The sequence below is a fragment of the Camelina sativa genome, chromosome 11 (genome assembly GCF_030686135.1).
Source record: "Camelina sativa cultivar CO46 ecotype springtype chromosome 11, ASM3068613v1".
Lineage (NCBI taxonomy): Eukaryota > Viridiplantae > Streptophyta > Magnoliopsida > Brassicales > Brassicaceae > Camelina > Camelina sativa.
This window is the reverse complement of record NC_141890.1, coordinates 7,903,295-7,922,618: the sequence shown is the minus strand read 5'-3', so window position 1 is coordinate 7,922,618 and position 19,324 is coordinate 7,903,295. Positions and strand designations below refer to the sequence as shown.

The 19,324-nt window shown below is 38.2% G+C and overlaps 5 protein-coding genes and 3 pseudogenes across 13 annotated transcripts; 3 read left to right on the top strand and 5 right to left on the bottom strand.

The window, feature by feature from the left end:
* Positions 1–1,170: 1,170 nt before the first annotated feature.
* Positions 1,171–2,000, top strand: LOC104722443 (pectinesterase inhibitor 4-like). The gene has a single exon (XM_010440601.3). It carries the CDS (start codon positions 1,303–1,305, stop codon positions 1,903–1,905), a length of 603 nt encoding a protein of 200 aa, XP_010438903.2. The 5' UTR covers positions 1,171–1,302; the 3' UTR covers positions 1,906–2,000.
* A 1,374-nt stretch (positions 2,001–3,374) lies between these two features.
* On the bottom strand, positions 3,375–4,504 carry LOC104722439 (pectinesterase inhibitor 7 pseudogene; annotated as a pseudogene). Its single transcript, XR_015571879.1, has one exon. The product of XR_015571879.1 is annotated as a pectinesterase inhibitor 7 pseudogene (transcript).
* LOC104722440 (pentatricopeptide repeat-containing protein At4g25270, chloroplastic) lies at positions 3,375–6,553 on the bottom strand. 4 transcript variants are annotated; one of them, XM_087474134.1, is made up of 3 exons: positions 6,175–6,478; positions 4,830–6,056; positions 3,375–4,120 (listed from the first exon to the last, which is right to left on the bottom strand). In XM_087474134.1, exon 2 carries the CDS (start codon positions 5,972–5,974, stop codon positions 4,847–4,849), a length of 1,128 nt encoding a protein of 375 aa, XP_087330260.1. In that variant the 5' UTR covers positions 5,975–6,056; positions 6,175–6,478; the 3' UTR covers positions 3,375–4,120; positions 4,830–4,846. The 4 variants fall into 4 exon arrangements, with proteins under 4 accessions (XP_087330260.1, XP_087330261.1, XP_087330259.1 ...); XM_087474135.1 differs by having other exon boundaries at positions 3,375–4,117; positions 6,175–6,360; XM_087474133.1 differs by having other exon boundaries at positions 3,375–4,117; positions 4,830–6,553.
* On the bottom strand, positions 6,510–9,369 carry LOC104722441 (putative UMP-CMP kinase 2). Of its 3 annotated transcripts, none has more exons than XM_010440600.3 (11): positions 9,240–9,369; positions 8,747–8,884; positions 8,280–8,616; positions 8,130–8,183; positions 7,989–8,043; positions 7,744–7,861; positions 7,482–7,638; positions 7,306–7,386; positions 7,119–7,226; positions 6,919–6,984; positions 6,510–6,728 (listed from the first exon to the last, which is right to left on the bottom strand). In XM_010440600.3, exons 3-11 carry the CDS (start codon positions 8,355–8,357, stop codon positions 6,657–6,659), a joined length of 789 nt encoding a protein of 262 aa, XP_010438902.1. In that variant the 5' UTR covers positions 8,358–8,616; positions 8,747–8,884; positions 9,240–9,369; the 3' UTR covers positions 6,510–6,656. The 3 variants fall into 3 exon arrangements, with proteins under 3 accessions (XP_010438902.1, XP_087330264.1, XP_087330263.1); XM_087474138.1 differs by having other exon boundaries at positions 8,747–8,895; positions 9,240–9,364; XM_087474137.1 differs by lacking the exon at positions 9,240–9,369 and having other exon boundaries at positions 8,280–8,613.
* Positions 9,036–13,354, bottom strand: LOC104722442 (uncharacterized; annotated as a pseudogene). Its single transcript, XR_015571878.1, has 13 exons — positions 12,756–13,354; positions 12,339–12,488; positions 12,141–12,252; positions 11,732–12,035; positions 11,431–11,644; positions 11,258–11,347; positions 10,896–11,151; positions 10,688–10,800; positions 10,476–10,574; positions 10,327–10,374; positions 10,113–10,223; positions 9,925–10,017; positions 9,036–9,369 (listed from the first exon to the last, which is right to left on the bottom strand). The product of XR_015571878.1 is annotated as an uncharacterized LOC104722442 (transcript).
* Positions 13,355–13,465: 111 nt separating this feature from the next.
* On the top strand, positions 13,466–15,147 carry LOC104722438 (protein SRG1-like). Its single transcript, XM_087474129.1, has 4 exons — positions 13,466–13,825; positions 13,981–14,228; positions 14,307–14,634; positions 14,707–15,147. Exons 1-3 carry the CDS (start codon positions 13,583–13,585, stop codon positions 14,575–14,577), a joined length of 762 nt encoding a protein of 253 aa, XP_087330255.1. The 5' UTR covers positions 13,466–13,582; the 3' UTR covers positions 14,578–14,634; positions 14,707–15,147.
* A 377-nt stretch (positions 15,148–15,524) lies between these two features.
* On the bottom strand, positions 15,525–17,442 carry LOC104722437 (uncharacterized protein C227.17c). Of its 2 annotated transcripts, XM_010440595.3 has the most exons (4): positions 17,111–17,295; positions 16,741–16,791; positions 16,353–16,471; positions 15,525–15,942 (listed from the first exon to the last, which is right to left on the bottom strand). In XM_010440595.3, exons 1-4 carry the CDS (start codon positions 17,196–17,198, stop codon positions 15,820–15,822), a joined length of 381 nt encoding a protein of 126 aa, XP_010438897.1. In that variant the 5' UTR covers positions 17,199–17,295; the 3' UTR covers positions 15,525–15,819. The 2 variants fall into 2 exon arrangements, with proteins under 2 accessions (XP_010438897.1, XP_010438898.1); XM_010440596.3 differs by lacking the exon at positions 16,741–16,791 and having other exon boundaries at positions 17,111–17,442.
* Positions 17,443–17,792: 350 nt separating this feature from the next.
* Positions 17,793–18,736, top strand: LOC147933739 (uncharacterized; annotated as a pseudogene).
* The last annotated feature ends 588 nt before the right edge of the window (positions 18,737–19,324 follow it).

The following is a 19,324-nucleotide window of genomic DNA, read 5'->3' as shown; positions in this document are numbered from 1 at the left end:
ATGTCTCTCCCATCAGCATTTTTTTTTTTAAAAAATCTTTCATATGATTCTAGATAATAGGGTGATTGTTTGAACTTTGAAATGTCAATTAGAAGTTTATGTTACATATGATTTTTAAATATAATAAATCTTCGTTAGATGTTTGTGTTTACAACTTTTAACAAAAAGTACGATAGGGCTCCTAATTTCAAAATATGCGATCATATTCATATCACTTTGTTCTCAAATATGAAATTTTGTGAACAGCTTTAGAAATTTTATTTTGCTGATTAATTTTTAAAAACTTAAAAAAATATGTGCAATTTCCAGCCACTAAACGCCTATAACTAATAGGATCATGCATCGAAGATGATTAATTCGCATATCAATTCTCTATAGTGTAGTACTGTACATGATACATTGATACGTCGATCTGGCTTTCTTAATAATTACAAAAGAATGATGACTAAAAAAAAAATTAAATAAGTTGATGTTTCTCCGGAATAAGAGATCTGGTCCATGTTCATATGACATGCATTGCGCATCATATCACATCACGTGCTACCTCTGCTTAAACACCGGAATGAACTTTGTAATGAACTAATGATCTTCAAAAGAAAACAAAACTTCTTAATAAGTTGGGTTTAGTTTGGTATAATTTGAGACGCCTAGGTTTTGTTAATTATTATAAACAGAGACAAGGAGACGATCGTATGATGTGAAACGGCCATGTTTAGCAAATTATATGATAGACGTAATGATTAATTTTTACACCTTTACTTTACAACATAATGATTAGAGGGCATTCAGACTAACATACATGCATAACTGGTTAATGATCGATGATTAGGGGAATATAACAAACGGAATGAGATGTCACATGGTTCGAATAAGAAATTAAAATAAAATAAGAATTAACTATCTCACTGTAACCAGTATTTTCCTAACATTTAGAACTTTTTAAAGCTACATCTGGTATTAAAATTTTCAAAAATTAAAATAAATTCGCATTTGCTTTGCGAAAGAACACAAAACAAAAGTTCAATTCTACACATTAACCATTTTTTTGAAGGATTTGTAACAATTATTTGTTTTTCTCTATTATTCAAGCAAATATTTCATGTGGCTATCCAGGGCTACCCTGTCTACTATACCTAGACCTAGAGGATCGATCCAATAATTTGCTTAATTAATTGAATCACAAATATAAACCAATTAATGTGTCTACATATACATACGCATACTGCATTGGTTTCACAATTCTTCAAAAGTTTGCATTTTCTATTCTCTCTTAAACCCGAAAGTACAAAACACCTATAAAACATGTCTCGTTTCGTGATACTCTCTGTGATTCTCATCGTTTTCATCTACTCATCATTAAGCTTTTCGAACACAGAAGCCACTCCTCCAGCTAGATACCAAAACCACAACACGTTCGTGAAAACGGCATGCAACTCGACAACATACCCTACGAAGTGCTACAACTCATTGTCCTCCTACTCCTCCACAATCAAGTCCGACCCTCTCAAACTATGCACAACGTCGCTCAGCCTCAACGTCAAATCCGCCAAAAATGTCACATCAGTCATCTCAAACCTTCTTCTAAAGGCCAAATCAGCCAAAAGCCATGAGGTCCCTATCCTCAAGGACTGCTTGGACGAGATGAAGGACACCGTGGACGAGCTCAAGCAAGCGTTGGCCGAGATGAAGTATGTCAGAGGTGGAGGAAAAACTACGGAGGAGCACTTAAAGAACGTGAGGACGTGGGTGAGCTCGGCGTTGACCGACGAGAGCACGTGTACGGACGGATTCGAGGAAGAGGAAGTAAATGTAGAGATGAAGAAGAAGGTTAAGAAGGCTGTCTCTGAGCTTTCAAAGACTACAAGCAACACCTTAGCCCTTCTTACTCATTATTTAAGTTATTGAATATCCACCTCTCTCGCATGTGCATGTGTGCGTTTTATTTTCTTATTTTATATATGTCATAATTAATTAGTAATATAAATTCAAAGTTTTCACAATGTGTAATGTTTACGAATTAATTGATTCGCATACAGTACTACTACGTGGCCATGTTTAGGTTTACAGCTTATATAGCATCTTTACACAATTGTATACAAGACAAAATGTTTTAGAAGCGTTTTGGTCGTTTTCGAGTGTTTCCCGAAAAGCTTTTGGAATTTGTATTATTTGTTTTAAATGCGGCGTTAAGGATTTTGAAATATATTGAAAGTTTGAAACCATTCCGGATGGTATATATACTGGAGGACTTTTCTATTGTTTTGGAAAACAATATAAAGTATTAATTTGTTGATTCAATCTGACTTTTGATTAGTTTTTATTATTATTATTATATATCAAAATATTTTATCTTTTTACTTGAATGTTGAAACGTTCGAAATTTCTTTAGAAACGTTATTTTTTGGTTTGTCATCAGAAGAAAACATTAGTTTGGAGAATCTTTCTAATTTAATAAGAAAGCATCGTTGTGAGGTTTCAAGTACCAATACTCTTCAAGCAGATTAATACTACTATTTTAGTACCTCTTCCCTTGGCGTGTTCTCATGGTAGTCCCAAACCGTAACTATTGTTAATTAGAGATCGCTTTGACAATCATAAAATAAAGACGACAAGATATGGTCGATTTTTTTTGAAGCAATGTCTTCTGCCTGAAAAACACATTAAAAGAGTATCTTTAAACATTGGATTATAAAATCAGTTGATCATATCATATCCCCAAAATATATAGCTTAGTAATGTTTGTATTTTACCCAATTTAAACTCGTACATATACGAGTTTTGATATTTTTAAAAACTTCAAATGATATTGTTCGCCCCGAGGCTTGAGGATTAATTCAGTGTATATGGATCAACATGTCAGAATGTCAGAATGATTCGTACGTATTTCATAAGTTATGAATTATATATGATGAACCGTTCCAGTTGGGCCATTTTTCCGTTGACCTTTGTGACTTAAAAAAAAAGAACTGGTTGGCTTTTTCTTATCAAACGATTCACATATTATACAAAGTACAAACTAGTAATTTTATCAAAATTCCTATATATTTATGATTCCTTTCTCTAACATACAAAATCTCTATAGGATTCCAAGAAAGTATTTCATGAAATACTTTGCACTTGCAGACTTTTAGAAATTTGTTTCCTTTTTGTAAAGGGACTATCTTTATAATAGGAGTATAGGACTAGGTTTTGCAAGTTTTCTATGTCCACATATAAGGTGACAAGTATGCATGGTAGAACTTCCAAAATTTTTCATAAAGCTACTTTATTTAATAGTTTTTATTTTATTTTTAGAAAGTACTTTTTTTAATAGTTGGACAAGCGTTAATTAAGTTTTCTATATTCTTCTCAACCAAAGTTTTCTATACACGATATTTGAGATAAATAATTCTTTTTTCTATATTAATATAAAATCAACACCAAATGCCTTCAACTATGAAGACCGTAGTAGATAATACAACGACGCCGCAAGAAAACTGTAATGACACAGAAGAACCAAACCAAATCACATCTCTTCAAATCCGAATAGAAACCAAATCCAAGAGAAAAACTCTGCCCCTTTTGAAATGTTTTCAGTGCTTGGAAGCAAAGTCATTGATGAGAGCCAAGGCATTGCTTGTCTCTTCCGCCACACTCACAATGTGTGTTCTGATTAAGCTTTTTAGCTCACCATCCATGGCTTTCCCTCCAAACCCATCAAGACACGTGGTCTCATCCGTCAGAGCCGCGCTTGTCCACGTCCGGACATTGCTCAGACATAACCAAAAGTCTTCTCCGCTGTCGCCTTCCTCCAGATGCTTCAGTTCCTTCAGAGACTTGCTCAACCTGTCAACAGTGTCTCCCATCTCCTCTATACAGTCCTCTACAGCCTCGTGCTGCCTCTTTGTGATTCCCTTATAATCACTCATCCCTGAGACATAGGTTTTGGCTGACTTTGCTCGGGCCATGCTAACGGCAAGCGCTGTCTCAGCAAGCTTACCTGGCTGCTGCTTGATCTCGCTTGCATATGAAGACAGAGACTGGAAGCATAGGTCCGGGTATGACGTTGTCTTACAAGAGGTTTTAATGAATTCTATATCACCACTTGATTCCTCTCCAAGGTTTCTGGCCATGGCTACTGCTGCAGTGGACAGATACAGAACAGAGAGAATCAAAGAAAGCTCTAAACTTCTTGCCATTTTGGATTCCAAAGACAACTTTGTTTTGAATTTAGCAATTAAAAGTGGGAGAGTAGCAGTAAACGGGTTCAGGTATTTATAGGGATAAGCCTAATGAATGTGTGAATGCAGATACATTGATCCTTAAATCCTTACATAAAAAAAAGCACTATATCATTTTTAGAGCAAAGAATGGAGTTGGTTGAAACATCAATAAATGTGCAGCAATGTGAATACCTATAACAGAGGATAAGAGCTGTAACTGTTTGTCTTCATATACAACATATTTGGATCCTAGCTTTCTAAATATTGCAACTGGTGGGTCCTAATGCACGTGACCAATGACTAAACCCATGTGACTGAACCATATGAAGCACTGGTCACGAGAAAGAGCTTATCAATTGAATAATGCAGAGGAAAAAGTATAATCTAGTGATGACATTGGTTTTGGTCAAATCTTACAGAAGACATCCCACGAAAATCTAGAAAGCCGAAATCATTTCTAACAGCTAACCAATCAGACGCGTTCACACATGTCATGTCATCTTTTTCTCCATGAACAAACAAGTCTCCTATGTGTGTAAGATCACTTTCTATGAACAAACAAGATCACCTATCACTCAACACACTATCATCACTTGGGGATGATTTAAGAAGAAAAGTCGTACGCACCTTTTAGCCTAACCAGTTTATGTCTCCAGTCCTCGATCCACCATCATCTGTCTTACTCTCTCAACATCTGCTGCTCTCTTCGCCTTACTATAAATTCTCATCAACAGTTCGAAATTGTGTTCGTTATCAGGTTCCAACTCGAAAAGACGTTGAGCAGCAACCTCTCCTATATCTGCATTGCCATGGAGGTAACAAGCGTATAACAAAGCTCCCCAAACAGTTGGACCAGCCTCAGACCCCATCTCTTTAACAATCATTGAGTAAGCCTCTTCCACCTTCCCTGCTCTTCCATAGAGATTCACCATACACGCATAGTGTTCCATCTTCGGGTTTATCCCATATTCCTTCGACATCAGAGAGAACAGTCTCTCTCCAACTTCGACCATTCCTGTATTAGCACATATAGATAGAACCGAGACAAACGTGATACCATCAGGTCTAGCATTAGCACGCTGCATTTGCTCAAAATACTTTAAACCATTAGAATCTTTAGAATGAGCAGAGATAATAGCATTCCAAGATACAGTATCTCTCTCGGGCATCTGATCGAATATGAAGCGGGCTTGACCCAATTGTCCCCTTTTGGAGTACAGAACAATCAAAGCATTCGCAACCGATAACTCCCACTCCATTCCTCGCCTAAGTACCCATCCATGTAACTGACGCCCATGCTTGAAAGACAAAACACGAGCTAGAACACTGGAGATAGCAACCTTATCAGGCTCAGTCCCATCTTGAACCATTAGACGAAAAATGTCCAACGCCTCGTGTAACAAACCGTGATGAAGGTAACCGGTTAACATGGAGTTCCAAGACACATAATCTTTGTGAGGAATCATGTCAAAAACATTCCTTCCTTTAACAATGTCACCACATTTTGCATACATATCAACAAGAGCATTAAGCACATAGACATCAAATCCAAAACCTGCCTTAACCAAATCACGATGAATAGCTTCTCCAATCTGAATAGACCCAATTCCACCACAAGCTTTTAGGACGCGTGGGAAAGTGAACCGATCCGGTTTAACGCCGTCTTCAGCCATCTGAAAGTAGAGAGCCATGGCATCTTCATACTGACCCAATTCTGCGTAGCCAGAGATAAGAGAGTTCCAAGCAAAAGGCGATGATTCTCTCTTAGACATTCGATCGAACACCTCGTGTGCAACCTCCGCGTAGCCACAAGACGCGTAGAGCCTAACAAGCTTTGATGAAATCCCCAGGTTACTGCGTAAGAGGTAGGGAGGTATAAGGTGATGAACTCTAACACCATGGTCAATGGCTCTTAAGCTGTAGCAAGTCTCGAGAAGAGAAGCGAAGATCTCTGGTTCGCTGAAGGAGATACCTTTTTGAGCGGATGTTTCGAGGTCTGTAATGACGGAGTCTAAAGCTTCGAGTTGGGTCCGATGAATTGATTGTTTTCCGATCAAGAGAGGAGTGGGAGATGGTTTGGTGATGGAGAGGGAAGCGAATCCGTTGTTGTTGTATTGGTTTTGTCTTTGTTGCTTCAACTGTTGGTGATGTCTGGGTTTCTTTTTCATTGAAGAAGACGATACAGATGGATAAGAGAAGCTTGGTTTGTGTACAACGATACTCACCATCTTCTCTTTTTCTCTATTAATTTTTTTCTTTTGTTTCTCCTCTGAGTTGAGAATTCGATCAAATGGAGGGAATCATACCTTATGTAAATAATCTATTTATCGATATTGGAACTTAGAAGAAGTACCATTTTTTTTGGTTTTTTTTCTGACTTTATGATAGTACAAACAAAACCATGCAATGCGAATTGCATAGTGCAACAGAATTCAAGACTAGTGAACAAATTTTTCAGGAAGAAGTTTCTACCAAACTCGAACTGATAGTGGACTTTGGATTTACATGCCGACTCTCCTTGAATTGCTGCACATAGAAAAGAATTGCAGATGTTAACACAAATCTCGTTCTACTCAAAACATCGATAGATCTATGCGCGAAGGACTGATTTTATTGTGTCATGACAGATGGAATTCTGAAGGCGTAGAAGTTTTTATCGCAAACAAGAAAGATTTATTGAACGGAAAATGCAAAGAGAGTGAGAGAAAAGGTATACCTCAAATGAATTGAAAATAGGTAGTACATGTTGGAATATGTCATCTACTGTTCCTACTGCATTAATCTGCCCAGAAGATGAAATATCATATATAAGGCATTTGAATCAAACATTATCAACAGTTTCTCCAACCTTCCACACCAAAATATCAACTAAAAAAATGAAGATGAATGAGTTTTAAATGTTTGCAAAAAACTCACAGTGTAGAGTTTTCCTTTACTTTTGTAGTAGTCGATAACAGGACGGTTTAAAGCATTAAAGATTTTCAGACGCTTCTTCATTGTAGTTATATTATCATCAATCCGGCCCTGTAACAGCAAAAAATTCGGTTTCATGGTACTGTTAACAGAAAAACATTACAGGGGAAGGTACTGTAAGAATAAGGACCTGATTACGATTCAAGACACGCGTCACCATCTCTTCTTCAGGGCAATCGAAGAACAGTACGACATCAGGGTCTGCTCTAATCTGCAATAGTACCAAGGCACTATATTCATGTTCGTTCCAAGAGTAATCCAATGAAAGAAGTGACAAACAGACTGAGACAATACTAGACAACTCACAATGCGCTCAAATGCAGCACGGTTCTCTTCAGTTCTTGGAAAACCATCAATGAGGAACTTGCTACTGTTACTCGATTCCAGCTCTTTCTGTATTAGTTTGACTGTAACTTCAGAAGGAACAATTTTCCCATCTTTAATCAAGTTCAGAATCGTAGCCCTGAAAATTAAGATACCCCCCACATCATGAGATCACCACAAACTTTGGAGGCATCCTTTGTAAATAATATACACACAAAATACATAGATCTTTAGTCCGTCATACCCATTTTTCGTGTTCATTGCGATTTCTCTTCTGAGCAAATCACCAGCACTTAGATGTTGTAATCCAAAAGTCTCAACAATCTTTTCGCATTGTGTGCCTTTTCCACTTCCAGGACCTCCTGTGAGATTTTATATAAATCCTTGTTGAAATGTCTAGTATAGTATTTTTACTTCACATGAATGTAACAACAGATAGATCCAAGTCCTAAGTTCCAACATATTAAACACAAGAATCGAAATACTGACCTAGTACAAATGTGATGAATGGAGCTTTCTCTTTCAGCGGTGAAGCTCGTTCTTCCTGCGACAGTGACAGATAATAAACACATCATTAACGGCGGAAACGAGGAAAAAAAAAAAGACAAACAAACGAATCGAGCTTTATACCGGATTAATCATGTGTGTTGCAAAAGATTCCCCAAGTTTGAGTCCAGAAGCTGTCTACAATATGAATAAACAAGTAAACGAACTGAGTCAAAATAAAAAAATCAAAAGATTCAACCACGATTGGAAACGGAACAAGGAGAGGCGTCGTACCTGGTTGAGCGCAAGGGATCTCGATGATGATGATGATGAAGAAATCATCGGAGAAAGTGAAGCCACGCGTCTCCACATCTTCTTCTTCTTCCTTGACTCTTTGTCTGCGAGATTTCCCTTTTATTTCAGGTTTTCGATTTTTGGATTTTTTCAGATTCCACCACCAAAGAAAAATATCGTCGGGAAAACGGATCACGGAGAATATAATAATGTTAAAAGGAAGCAGTGCGCCAAATTAATTGGGATTCTTCTTCTTCTTCTTCTTCAACGTTGTCGCGACACCGTTTTGGTGGGATTTGTCTTGTTTTTTGTATTTCAGCTTTTAAGAAGCGACCTGCTGCAAAATTAATTTATGAGGAAAAAATTAATTTAAGAATAGGTCAAAAACTGAATATGACACTCAAGTAAAAAGTAAAACGTGCAGTTTTCCATTTAAAGACGCAAACGCTGTGTCGTTTCTGGCCTACCTAAACAGCACGTGCTCTCCACCCACAGCTTCTCGTCCTGTCGTCCCTACTTCCATAAGCGGAATGTTGGCTTCAACGCACTTTACAATACCACATGCCACATGGGGCAGAGATGGACAAATTTGGAATGGGGCTAGACTGGACACAAGCTTAAACATATTTCGATTAAAAAGGCGATACACAAAATGTTTAAAAAGATCTAATATATGCTAACAAAAACAATAACTAGTGACATTACGTCCAAATATTTATATCAAAACCTTCAAAACGTGTAATTACGGACTCAGGCTTACGAAAACTTGCAAAAATCTTCATATAAGATAATAAACAAAAAATATATACAGATAGTCAGAACGGTTCCTGTTTAATTTGTTCAAGTAACCTGTCATGTTACTTGCATTAAGATTGATGACATCTATATTGACGATGTCTTGTTGACACAACCAAACTATATACCATTTTAAAAACTGTTTTCTCGTGACCAAATCCTCACTTTTGTTTATTACTGTAGGGGATGATGAGGCTTTTTATTTAGTTCTTGTTCATCATTATTGATCTTTTCACTATCCATTCGCAGATAATCGGATTAACCTCCTCTGGGATCTCATCGTGGGGACAGTGACCTGCAAAATGAGTCTTTAAAGAATCCAGAAGAATGATTAAACGGGAGGTATTGGTTTAGGATTTAGAAAGAATTTTAATGACTTTAAAAGTTAGGTAAAATATGTTGTTATTCAATCAAGACTTTTAAAAACTCTTTAAAAATTTGGTGTTATTGGTTGTGAATTTGTAAAAAGTTATCTAAAATCTTGATAAATCTAGTGTTATTGGATTAAGAGTTTTATAAAGTCATTAAAAGTTTTATGTTATTCAAATAAAACAAAAGAATCTTGGATTGTTAATGAATTCAAATTTTATGTTATTGGTTTAGGATTTTCTATCATTTCCTTCATAACAAAAGTCATGAAAACTCTTTCATCAAATAGAAAGATTTTACAAGATTAGAAAAAACAAATCATCAAGATTTTAAAAAACTTCCTAAACAATCTCTTAGAATCCTTCATTTTTAACTTTCAATTTTCTATGATTCTAACAATCAGCAAGAACATAAAGTCATTAAAATTCTTTCTAAATCCTAAACCAATACCTCCCCTTAAGTGTTAATTTTTTTTAATTACCTGCATCAACTTTCTTAATCACCATCGTTGGACAATACTCCTTCAGTAAAAGGCTACTTTCTTATTCGGATCCGATATGGGATCTTTCATTCCCTAATACACGAATGAAAAAAATGAATACTGATCCAGTGTAATCCCTAATAGAAGTTAGATTGAGGATCCAATAAAATATTTGAAAATCTTGATACCTGTATTACTAGAGTTTTTTCCTCAAACCCTGCGAGGAGATAATTCAAAGGAAGTGAAAGATCAAAGCCGAAGATACTTTCCAAGACCATAAGCACACCGGGGTCTTGGGACTATCGTGTATATTAAGGTAACGTCACAATCATTAATATTCTTCTCGTTGAGCATTAATCAGTTAATGCAAATAAAATGCAAAAAAAAAAAAAAAAAAGATACTGCTCTTAGCATTTCAGTGATGAGAAAATCATCAGCTCTCTCAGGTTTCTGCATCATAAACAGGCAAGTTGGGTTAGAACCCCGCATATAATGATATGACCATTTTATACATTCTCTCATCCTGATGTCAAAAACGTCATATTACTTACAACTGGGTAACAATCCTTTAATAGCTTTTTGACATTGAATTGCAGGAAAAAGAGGAGAAGTCGAGCACCCAGTTGTGCACCAAATGGAACTCGCCTTTCCTGGAAAAAGAAACATGTAGGATGTATGCGATAATTATATGATAACTTCCTTCTATGTTCAAAAAATAAATCTCAAACTCTGTTAGATATTCATGCATTCTGATGATACATACTCTAGAGACTGGGAGAGGAGAGTATCCAGGTACCACATTGCCGGCACTGTTAACAAGGACAACGGACTTAACCAAGGCTGGCCAAAGGAAGGCCATTAATGCAACAAAATACCCTGATAAAGAGGTAAAACATACAGATTCAGTTAGATGTATATAATAAAACTTTGTGTCATTTTTACGCAACTACCCAGTGACTTAGAGTGCATACCACCGATTGAGTTCCCTACGCAGTGTGCTGGTTCGCCAACTACTTCAATCATAAAATCCCGCAGCAATTCAGCCCACAAAAGCTCGGTGTATATAATATTTGGCTTCTCTGATTTTCCAAAACCCAGGATTGTGATGGTCCATACTCGGCATTTGCTATTTACGATGTTGTCAACATTATCGCGATAATGCTCTAGAAAAGCACCAAAGCCATGCACAAGAAGAACAGCAGGGCCTTCATTGCCAGCCACTGTGTACTGAAACAAAGAAGTGATTCCTGTTTTAAATTCCATTAAAAAAAAAATTCAAGAATTGCAATTACAAAACTGACCAACATAGGCCATTGGAGAAATATGAGTAAACCTGAATAAGATAGCCCTTCCATCTCCAAATCCTTATAGCGTGCCTTTTTTCATCAATCCGCTCTCTATCTAGAGCCACGACAGAATACCACTGCCAAAACCAATCAAACAGCTTCAAATACTTCACAAAAGAAAGAAAGACCACAGAGATATCATTTATGTGAGTGTTTGTACCTCCATAGAGCACACAGCATCAGTTGCAGCAGCCACTGTAGCAGCTGAATATCCAAAGGGAGAAATAAATCCAGCATTCCTTTCTTTTTCATACTCGGTTGCTTCATAGTGAACCCTTCTTCTTGATACAATACCAAGACCGAGGACAGGTCCAAAAAGTTTGAAAAATGAAGCTCCCGGCCTAATTTCAGCATCACGAAGTCTTGCATGAACCCTGGTCAGTATAAAAACCGAACGCCGATCACTCACTCTTCAACAAGACGTAAGATCAATAACTTCAGAATTAATATTACCCACGTACTCTTGCCAGTCATCTCGACTTGTACCCTCCAAGTACCTCAAGTATCCTGCTAGAGCATTCAGTACAACCTCAGTTCCACCAGCAACAGTATCTCTTTTTCGTGTGACAAATACAGAGTTGTGCACCTTCTTCCGTAAACTTCCATCAATAATTGGCTCCATGCTGCTCCCCTTCGTCAAGTTACCAATCCTTTCCGCTAATACTCTTTCAGCAGATGCATGTGCCATGTCCCTCCAGCTACTTTCTTTTTCGCATAAGCTTTTCTTTATATAGTCCGTCAGATCATCAAGTGTTGGCACAGAACCTGGAGCATTTTTCATTTACCATTTCCCCTAGCGTTAAAAGAGTCACTAATCAGAAACTACTAAAGCACGAGATCCAACTCCATGACTTTTGAAGAAAACCTTACCCCACTGCAATTCACTTTCTGGAGATGAAAACCTTGCTGCAGGAACTGGCAAACTGAGTGGCAGCTTTAGTTTCTTAAACTCTTCCCAAGATTGTGGTAGATCCGTCAAATTCTGAAGGGCCAAAAAGGTATCACATAAGTAACTGGTTCTGAATCTGAACGAAAAAATTAACATTGCAAGAGAAGCAAATTCATTACTAGGCTCTCATAAAAAGGAGTCCGCCAAAGAACAACCCTCGTTGGTCCTCCAGGAAAAGAAACACCTTCCAGTTTTTTCCTAACACCGTCCAAAACCTCGCACAGATGGTATTCTACCTCTTCTTCCACAAACAAAAAGGGAGCTCGTACCTGTTGCAATCCAATAGTACATGATTTGACAAAGAGAGATCTCGGCTGAAAAAAAATTGTGAAAATGCTTTAATTAAACCTCTTTGACAAGCTCGTCAATGACAATTTCTGCATTCCCATACAGAATAAGCTGTTGGATTAGATACCCAAATCAAGTGACGCTTAGGATTCGAGCTACTTGATCTATGCAAAACCATTACACTCTCTCCTATATTCGAATTTGTTCATCTAATCGAAACTAACATTTGTAATGTATAGTGAACTTACGCGATAAAACACGGCGATCGAGAACGTAGAGAGGTATGACAGATCTGTGCTTGGAAGCAGCGAGGAGGCCAGGATGATCATCGACACGGAGGTCATGCTTAAACCACACAACCGCCGTGGAACTTTCATTAGTACTTACCGAAGACAAACAACATCTGCATCGGTTCTTCCGATGATTCCACCGGAGACGGTGAGGCAGGAAATGCGGGAGAGCGAGCGACGCCATGAGGATGATGATGGAGGAAGACCAGAATCACTGGATTTATTAGTAGTTGTTTCCATGAACTCGAAGCAGTGAGGGAGATGAAGCAAAATTGTTGTGGTGGAGACTGAAGAAGACTCTCGTTCTAAATGTGTGGTCCAGAGAGAAGGTTTTCAAACGACGTCGTACAAATTTTTCAAAGTTCAAACTTAAAAACGGCGTCGTATTTAAATTGATTGTTCTCCCCCTGAGCTCCACGGAAAAGCTTACCTTGATCTTATGAGAACCTACATAAAACCATTGCCTTTTAGCTCAAGTAACCCTGTTCACAAGTCACAACACCGTTCTTGTTGTAGTATATATATACTCTGTCTCTGTGTTCGCCTCTGTTTTCCATGCTTCCTCATAAATTTTGTAGTAATCTAATATAAACGAGTTTGCCAAGTGTGTGGTCAACTACGTCCTAGTGAGAACACCTAACATGCAAAACGACATTGTTCTCTTATTTGTCGACACTCTTTTATTAGACCCACAAAAAAAAAAAAAACATTGTCCATTTAATTCTGTTTGACTTGTTATCTTTCTGTCTGTGGAAATTAGAGCAACTTTTCAAGAAGAAGCGGCCATGGAAGGCAAAGGAGTAACCCGACGCTCTATCATAGTTCCTTCTGTTCAAGAAATGGTGAAGGAGAATATGATCACGGCGGTTCCTCCGAGGTATGTACGGTCCGGTCAAGACAAAGCTGAGATCTTAAGTGAAACTGGTTTACGAAACCAGATCCCAATCATAGACATGAGTCTTTTGTCTTCTTTGGATTCTGAGATTGAAAAGCTCGACTTTGCATGCAAAGAATGGGGTTTTTTCCAGGCAAGTCTCAAAGTTACATTGTTGTTTTTATATATATAACGAAAAAACTCAATTCTTTATAAAACAATCCCTCGTTTTGATTGTTTACTATTCTGAACGCCATATGTAATTCAGATTTATCATTGTGACATTTCTTTATGGACTTATCTTAACAGCCTGTAAACCATGGGTTGGACTCAACTTTCTTGGAAAAGTTCAAGTCGGAGATTCAAGATTTCTTCAATCTTCCCATGGAAGAGAAGAAGAAGTTATGGCAAAAACCCGATGAGATCGAAGGGTTTGGACAGTTATTTGTGGTTTCAGAAGAGCAGAAACTCGACTGGGCAGATATGTTCTTACTTACTATGCAACCTGTCCGATTTCGCGAGGCTCACTTGTTTCCCAAGTTACCTATTCCCTTTAGGTTTGCCCTCAAATATGTAAATAAAACCATGCTCACTTAACTCCACAATGCTTAAAAATTTGGTTATTGTTTCTTCAGAGATACACTAGACAAGTATTCGGCTGAAGTGAAAAGCATAACTAAGATCCTATTGGCGAAAATAGCGGTAGCACTGAAGATCAAGCCCGAGGAAATGGAGGAGTTCTTTGATGATGAGTTAGGGCAGAGGATGAGGATGAATTACTACCCGCCTTGTCCAGAGCCAGATAAGGTTATTGGTCTAACTCCGCATTCTGATTCTACAGGACTCACCATACTGTTGCAGGTTAATGATGTTGATGGTCTCCAAATCAAGAAAGATGGCAAGTAGGTTACTGTCAAACCTCTCCCAAATGCTTTAGTTGTCAACATCGGAGACATCTTAGAGGTACGTTATAAGGACGAGAGAGCCTATTCTTGGTATCATTGTAAATGTTCTGATGATTGGTAATTAATGTAGATCATAACGAAGGGGACATACCGGAGTATAGAGCATCGCGGAGTTGTGAACTCAGAGAAAGAGAGGCTTTCTGTGGCAACATTCCACAATGTGGGATTGGGTAAATACATTGGTCCGATGAAAAGTCTCGTCGAAAGGCATAAGGCTGCAATTTTCAAGAGCGTAACCACCGAGGAGTATTTCAATGGCTTGTTCTCCCGTGAACTTGATGGAAAAGCTTACCTCGATGTTATGAGAGTCTAAACGAAGCAATGCATAATACCATATGCTTCTTCTCTGTTTTCATACCTTCTACAAATAGGCAATCTCTCTGTCTCTCCTTCAACGGCCAATAAAGAACGCTTTTGCTTCTTCATGCTAGTGTTGCTCAAACGACTATCTAATTGTAATAACACAGACGCTCTGGTTTTCACGAATAGCAATAAAAGGCTTATGGCAAAATCTCCTTGTTCAAGTTTTGACTTCTAAATTTAGTAATTTTGTACCACCCGACAGAGGTTTCTGACCGCTTACTAGAAGTCTAATAACCGTCTCAACTCCAGCCAGTTTCCCAAGGTGGTTGAGGCTTTACAATAATCTCAATGTGTTTGCTCAATAGATTATCAAGAGCTGCGTTGATCCTGGATGAGGTTGAAGAAGCTAGTAAGTAAATATTTCTCCGAGGTGAGCGTGCTCAGGAAAACAACGTTTTGGAAACATACAAGAGCATTAAACTGTTAACTGTTAGTGCATCATCATTCCGTACAACTGCCTCAAAAGAGACTCTGATCAATATAAAAGGTTCTAAACTTAGTTTTCTTTGTTGCATCAACAAAATATTTCTGATAATAGATGTAAGATTTTATTTAGCAAAGTATTTTCTGTTGTTACCAATCAACCAAACACATCCACAATCCAATAAATGATCTAAAAACATCCCTCCATCTTTCGAGGTGGCCTTCTTTGGAGATCAAGGTATAATAAGTTTGCTCAAAATGTTCATGGTAAGCGACGACAAAAAGCATTTTCTAATCCGGCAGAATACTCTGCAGATCTCTAGACTCTGTAGCAGACATCGAGTTTCTTGGAAGTAAAAATCTCCGTCAAGAATGAAACGCATGAAACCTGTACCTTCTAATAATTTGGATCATCCAAATGCCCAAAAGTCTCATTCCAATGACTTGAAGCTTCTTCCTGTGTTCGCATAATCCAGATATGTTTTGCTGCATCTGCCATCTCTTGCTCTTCTAGAATTTTCTGCAATTGTCAGGCCTTAAATATCTTGGAACATAACAGACACATGCATTACATAAAGAGTGGAACCTTAACCAATGTTCTCAGTAATATTGGACATGGTGTAGAAGGACAATGTCCATATATAGACTTTTCCACAAATGCAGAATTGATGCAGAACATAAGAACTACACCAAGTAAAACCGAATTTGAATCATATCTTCAAAGAAGTGTGATTCACATAACTCCAAATTATGGTCATTTGAGATTAGCTAGATGGTCTTATATCCAAAACTCCAAATCATGGTTATTTGAGATTAGCTAGATGGCCTAAAATCCACTAGATGTGATAACCACTAGATGGTCTAATATCCACTTGAGTAGACAAAAGAAATGAAGAATGGACCAACTGCAAGATCAAAGAAGCTACGAACCTCGACTTCAGAAGCTCTTTTTGTCTTTAAGGAAAGACAGTCAAAGAGATCAGAGAACTTCTTAGTACAATCATCAAGTCTACCAACCCGGTAATACTGCTGCATTTGGTAAAACGGTGCTGCAAAGAGATTGTCTGAGTTAATCTATGAAAGTGGATGTCAAAAGGAAGGAAAAAGGTATAACTTAAGGTCCATGAAGCATGAGAACATTATAGATGAAGTGAATGCAACACAAATAGCAGAAACATAATTTAACAGAGAAGTGAATGCAGAAAGCATACTAGAAAATTCCAAGGATGTTCTTTCCTAAAAGGCGAAACATTTTATCAAGAAACAAGAAAGTGATGTCATTTTTCTAAGACTAAGCCATTTTGTATTGGAACCCAACCTTGTCCTGTCTCATCGCCATTGCTGGTTATGTTGGACCATCTAGACATCCCTTCAACAAAACAATACATTGAGGGAAATGGTTTCAGAGATCCTTTGATGGTGTAAAGCTATATCATTTCTAAACTCTGACCAAGGTTCTCTAGTCTATAACAGGCAAAAAACAAACTCGTAAACTACAAATTAGTCGTTGACGAAGAGCTCAATTACTAAAAGCAAAATGAAAAAGCAACGATTCTTTATTAAAGGTGGATAGGATCAAATTTTTTGGCTTGCTCAGGAAGAACAAATTTCCAAATTGGAACGAGTAGTAGCAGATCGAAGATGGAGAATCATAAATTGCGATCAGATGAGGGGAAACGAAGACTTACAATAACAGAACCAGAGAGCGTCGAAGCATTTGGTGCAGGACACGCGCCGTCGCACAGCTGAAGAGTCTTCTTCGTTCCCGGAGCTCATCGTGTCTGCTCAATGCGGGAAGAAGAAACGGGTCAGGTGTTGTTGTATTAGGGTTTTTTTGCCCAACAAAAAATAAATAAATAAATACATCAATTAGAATTTAAATATATAAATTTTAATTTTCTTTAAGAATAATTTTTTAATAAATAAAATTAAACATAGATGAAAAAAAAGTGTTTCTTAAACAGGACGACGAAAAGGGCGATTTGGTTTCTCTCCTAGTGGTTAAACTTTGTCTCCACTTAGACGATTACTGACGGTTTCGTCAACGTTAAGGGGCTTTATTCATTCTGTGATCGTGCGACGGTTATCTCCACGAAATGAATCTCTCTTCGTGATGCTTATTTGGCGGTTGGAAAGAAAGATTTGTTCTATAAATACCGAACTCTGGATCTGCAATTTCTCCATCTACGTTTTTCGATTCCTTTATTCATACTCCTATTTCAATACCTTTGTTTCAAGCTTCTCTCAATGGCTGATAATCTCCAACAAAGAGTACAAGATATCAACTTGGGTGCCGATGATGCTCTGCTTGCAATTCCGGAAGTTGTGGTGGCTAATGCTGCAGCAGAGAATCGTTTTATTCTCATTGGTCGTCCAGTCATGCCGCGCCGTCAGAATGTGCGTTCCATCATTGCGTCTATGCCCAGAATTTGGGGACAGGTTGGTGTCGTTCATGGTCGTATGGTGGGTGGTAATCACTTCCAATTTATCTTTCCTACTGAAGGAGAAATGGAGTTGGTTCTTCGTCGTGGACCTTGGGCCTTCAATGACCGGATGTTGATCCTCCAACGCTGGTACCCCAATGACAATCCTCCTCTTATTGATTCATCCCTTTCTGGATTCAAATCCGTGGAATCCCGTTCCAATTTCTCAACCTTGAAGTCATCTCTTACATTGGTCGATCGATTGGTAATCTCCTGGATGTTGACTATGATGCGGAGGCTGCTGCTAGAGTTGAGTTCGTTCGCGTCCAGATCCATTGGGACATCACCCTTTCACTCTGATTCCAGCGCCATATCCAATTTCAACAAGGCATCAACACGCTTCTCCGATTCCGTTTTGAACGCCTCAGGGGTTTTTGCGAGGTATGTGGTATGTTAACACACGACACAGGTGCTTGCATTCTGAAAAATGGTGGTGAAGAACACTTTGACAACAACGATAATGATGAAGACCCTGGTCATCCTGCAAACCTAGGCAATCATGGTGTGGTCATCCGAGAGATTGATGAAGAAGATCAGATTCCTGAAGCTGCACAAGAGTTACCTGCTCCTGCTGTTCGTCCTAAGGCTGAGACTACTGAGAACCACGCTGCTCTTCCATATGTCAGTCCTATGGCTCTTGAGGACACTGATACCTCCATGGATGCCAGAGGTAAACGTAAGAGAGATGATTCACCTGAACCTGCTGAGAGGTTGGAAAGCACCAAAGCCAAAAACTTTGATGCTGGAGAATGTAGCTATCCAAGGGACAACAGCAGTCCCATTGATCTTGACATAGGCACGGTGGGCCCTATACCACCACTTCCCCCGTGAGGACAGCCGCTTGGAACTGTAGAGGATTAGGCAATGACCTCGCAGTTCGACGTCTAAAGGAGATAAAGAAGACTTACTCTCCAGACATCATTTGCCTCTTTGAAACAAAACAAGGATACGACGCTGTACGAGACATAGTTGCAGAGCTAGGATATGATCGGGTTGTAACAGTCCCTCCTGTAGGTTTAAGTGGTGATATCGCACTTATTTGGAATAGTCGTATTTCAGTTTCAGTTCTTAGTCATTCCCCAAATCTTGTAGATACGCATGTTCAAGTTAATGGAGTTGGTTTTTATTTGTCGTGTGTTTATGGGAATCCAAACCCATCTGTAAGACACTTAGTTTGGGAACGTCTACAACGGCTTGCGGTGAATAGAAATGGTCCCTGAATATCTATTGGAGACTTTAATGAGATTAAGAACAATACTGAGAAACGTGGAAGCCCTCTCCGATCTGAAAGCTCCTTCTTAGACTTCCGGAAGATGATTCAAGTTTGTGATTTTCAGGACCTTAAGTATACTGGGAATCCTTTTTCTTGGGTAGGTAAGCGCTATAGTTATGATGTTACCTGTTGCTTAGACCGTACTA

Excerpts from the sequence above, each read along its gene's own strand:
- LOC104722443 (XM_010440601.3), top strand. The coding sequence starts at position 1,303 with ATGTCTCGTTTCGTGATACTCTCTGTGATTCTCATCGTTTTCATCTAC.
- LOC104722440 (XM_087474133.1), bottom strand. The coding sequence starts at position 6,430 with ATGGTGAGTATCGTTGTACACAAACCAAGCTTCTCTTATCCATCTGTA.
- LOC104722441 (XM_010440600.3), bottom strand. The coding sequence starts at position 8,357 with ATGTGGAGACGCGTGGCTTCACTTTCTCCGATGATTTCTTCATCATCA. Across the intron at positions 7,639-7,743 it reads GCAATGAACACGAAAAATGG|GGCTACGATTCTGAACTTGA; the intron begins GTATGACGGACT and ends CTTAATTTTCAG. Across the intron at positions 6,729-6,918 it reads CTATTTTCAATTCATTTGAG|CAATTCAAGGAGAGTCGGCA; the intron begins GTATACCTTTTC and ends TTCTATGTGCAG.
- LOC104722438 (XM_087474129.1), top strand. The coding sequence starts at position 13,583 with ATGGAAGGCAAAGGAGTAACCCGACGCTCTATCATAGTTCCTTCTGTT. Across the intron at positions 13,826-13,980 it reads AAGAATGGGGTTTTTTCCAG|CCTGTAAACCATGGGTTGGA; the intron begins GCAAGTCTCAAA and ends TTATCTTAACAG. Across the intron at positions 14,229-14,306 it reads AAGTTACCTATTCCCTTTAG|AGATACACTAGACAAGTATT; the intron begins GTTTGCCCTCAA and ends TTGTTTCTTCAG.
- LOC104722437 (XM_010440595.3), bottom strand. The coding sequence starts at position 17,198 with ATGAGCTCCGGGAACGAAGAAGACTCTTCAGCTGTGCGACGGCGCGTG. Across the intron at positions 16,792-17,110 it reads CGCTCTCTGGTTCTGTTATT|GGATGTCTAGATGGTCCAAC; the intron begins GTAAGTCTTCGT and ends GTTTTGTTGAAG. Across the intron at positions 16,472-16,740 it reads TGGCGATGAGACAGGACAAG|CACCGTTTTACCAAATGCAG; the intron begins GTTGGGTTCCAA and ends ATCTCTTTGCAG.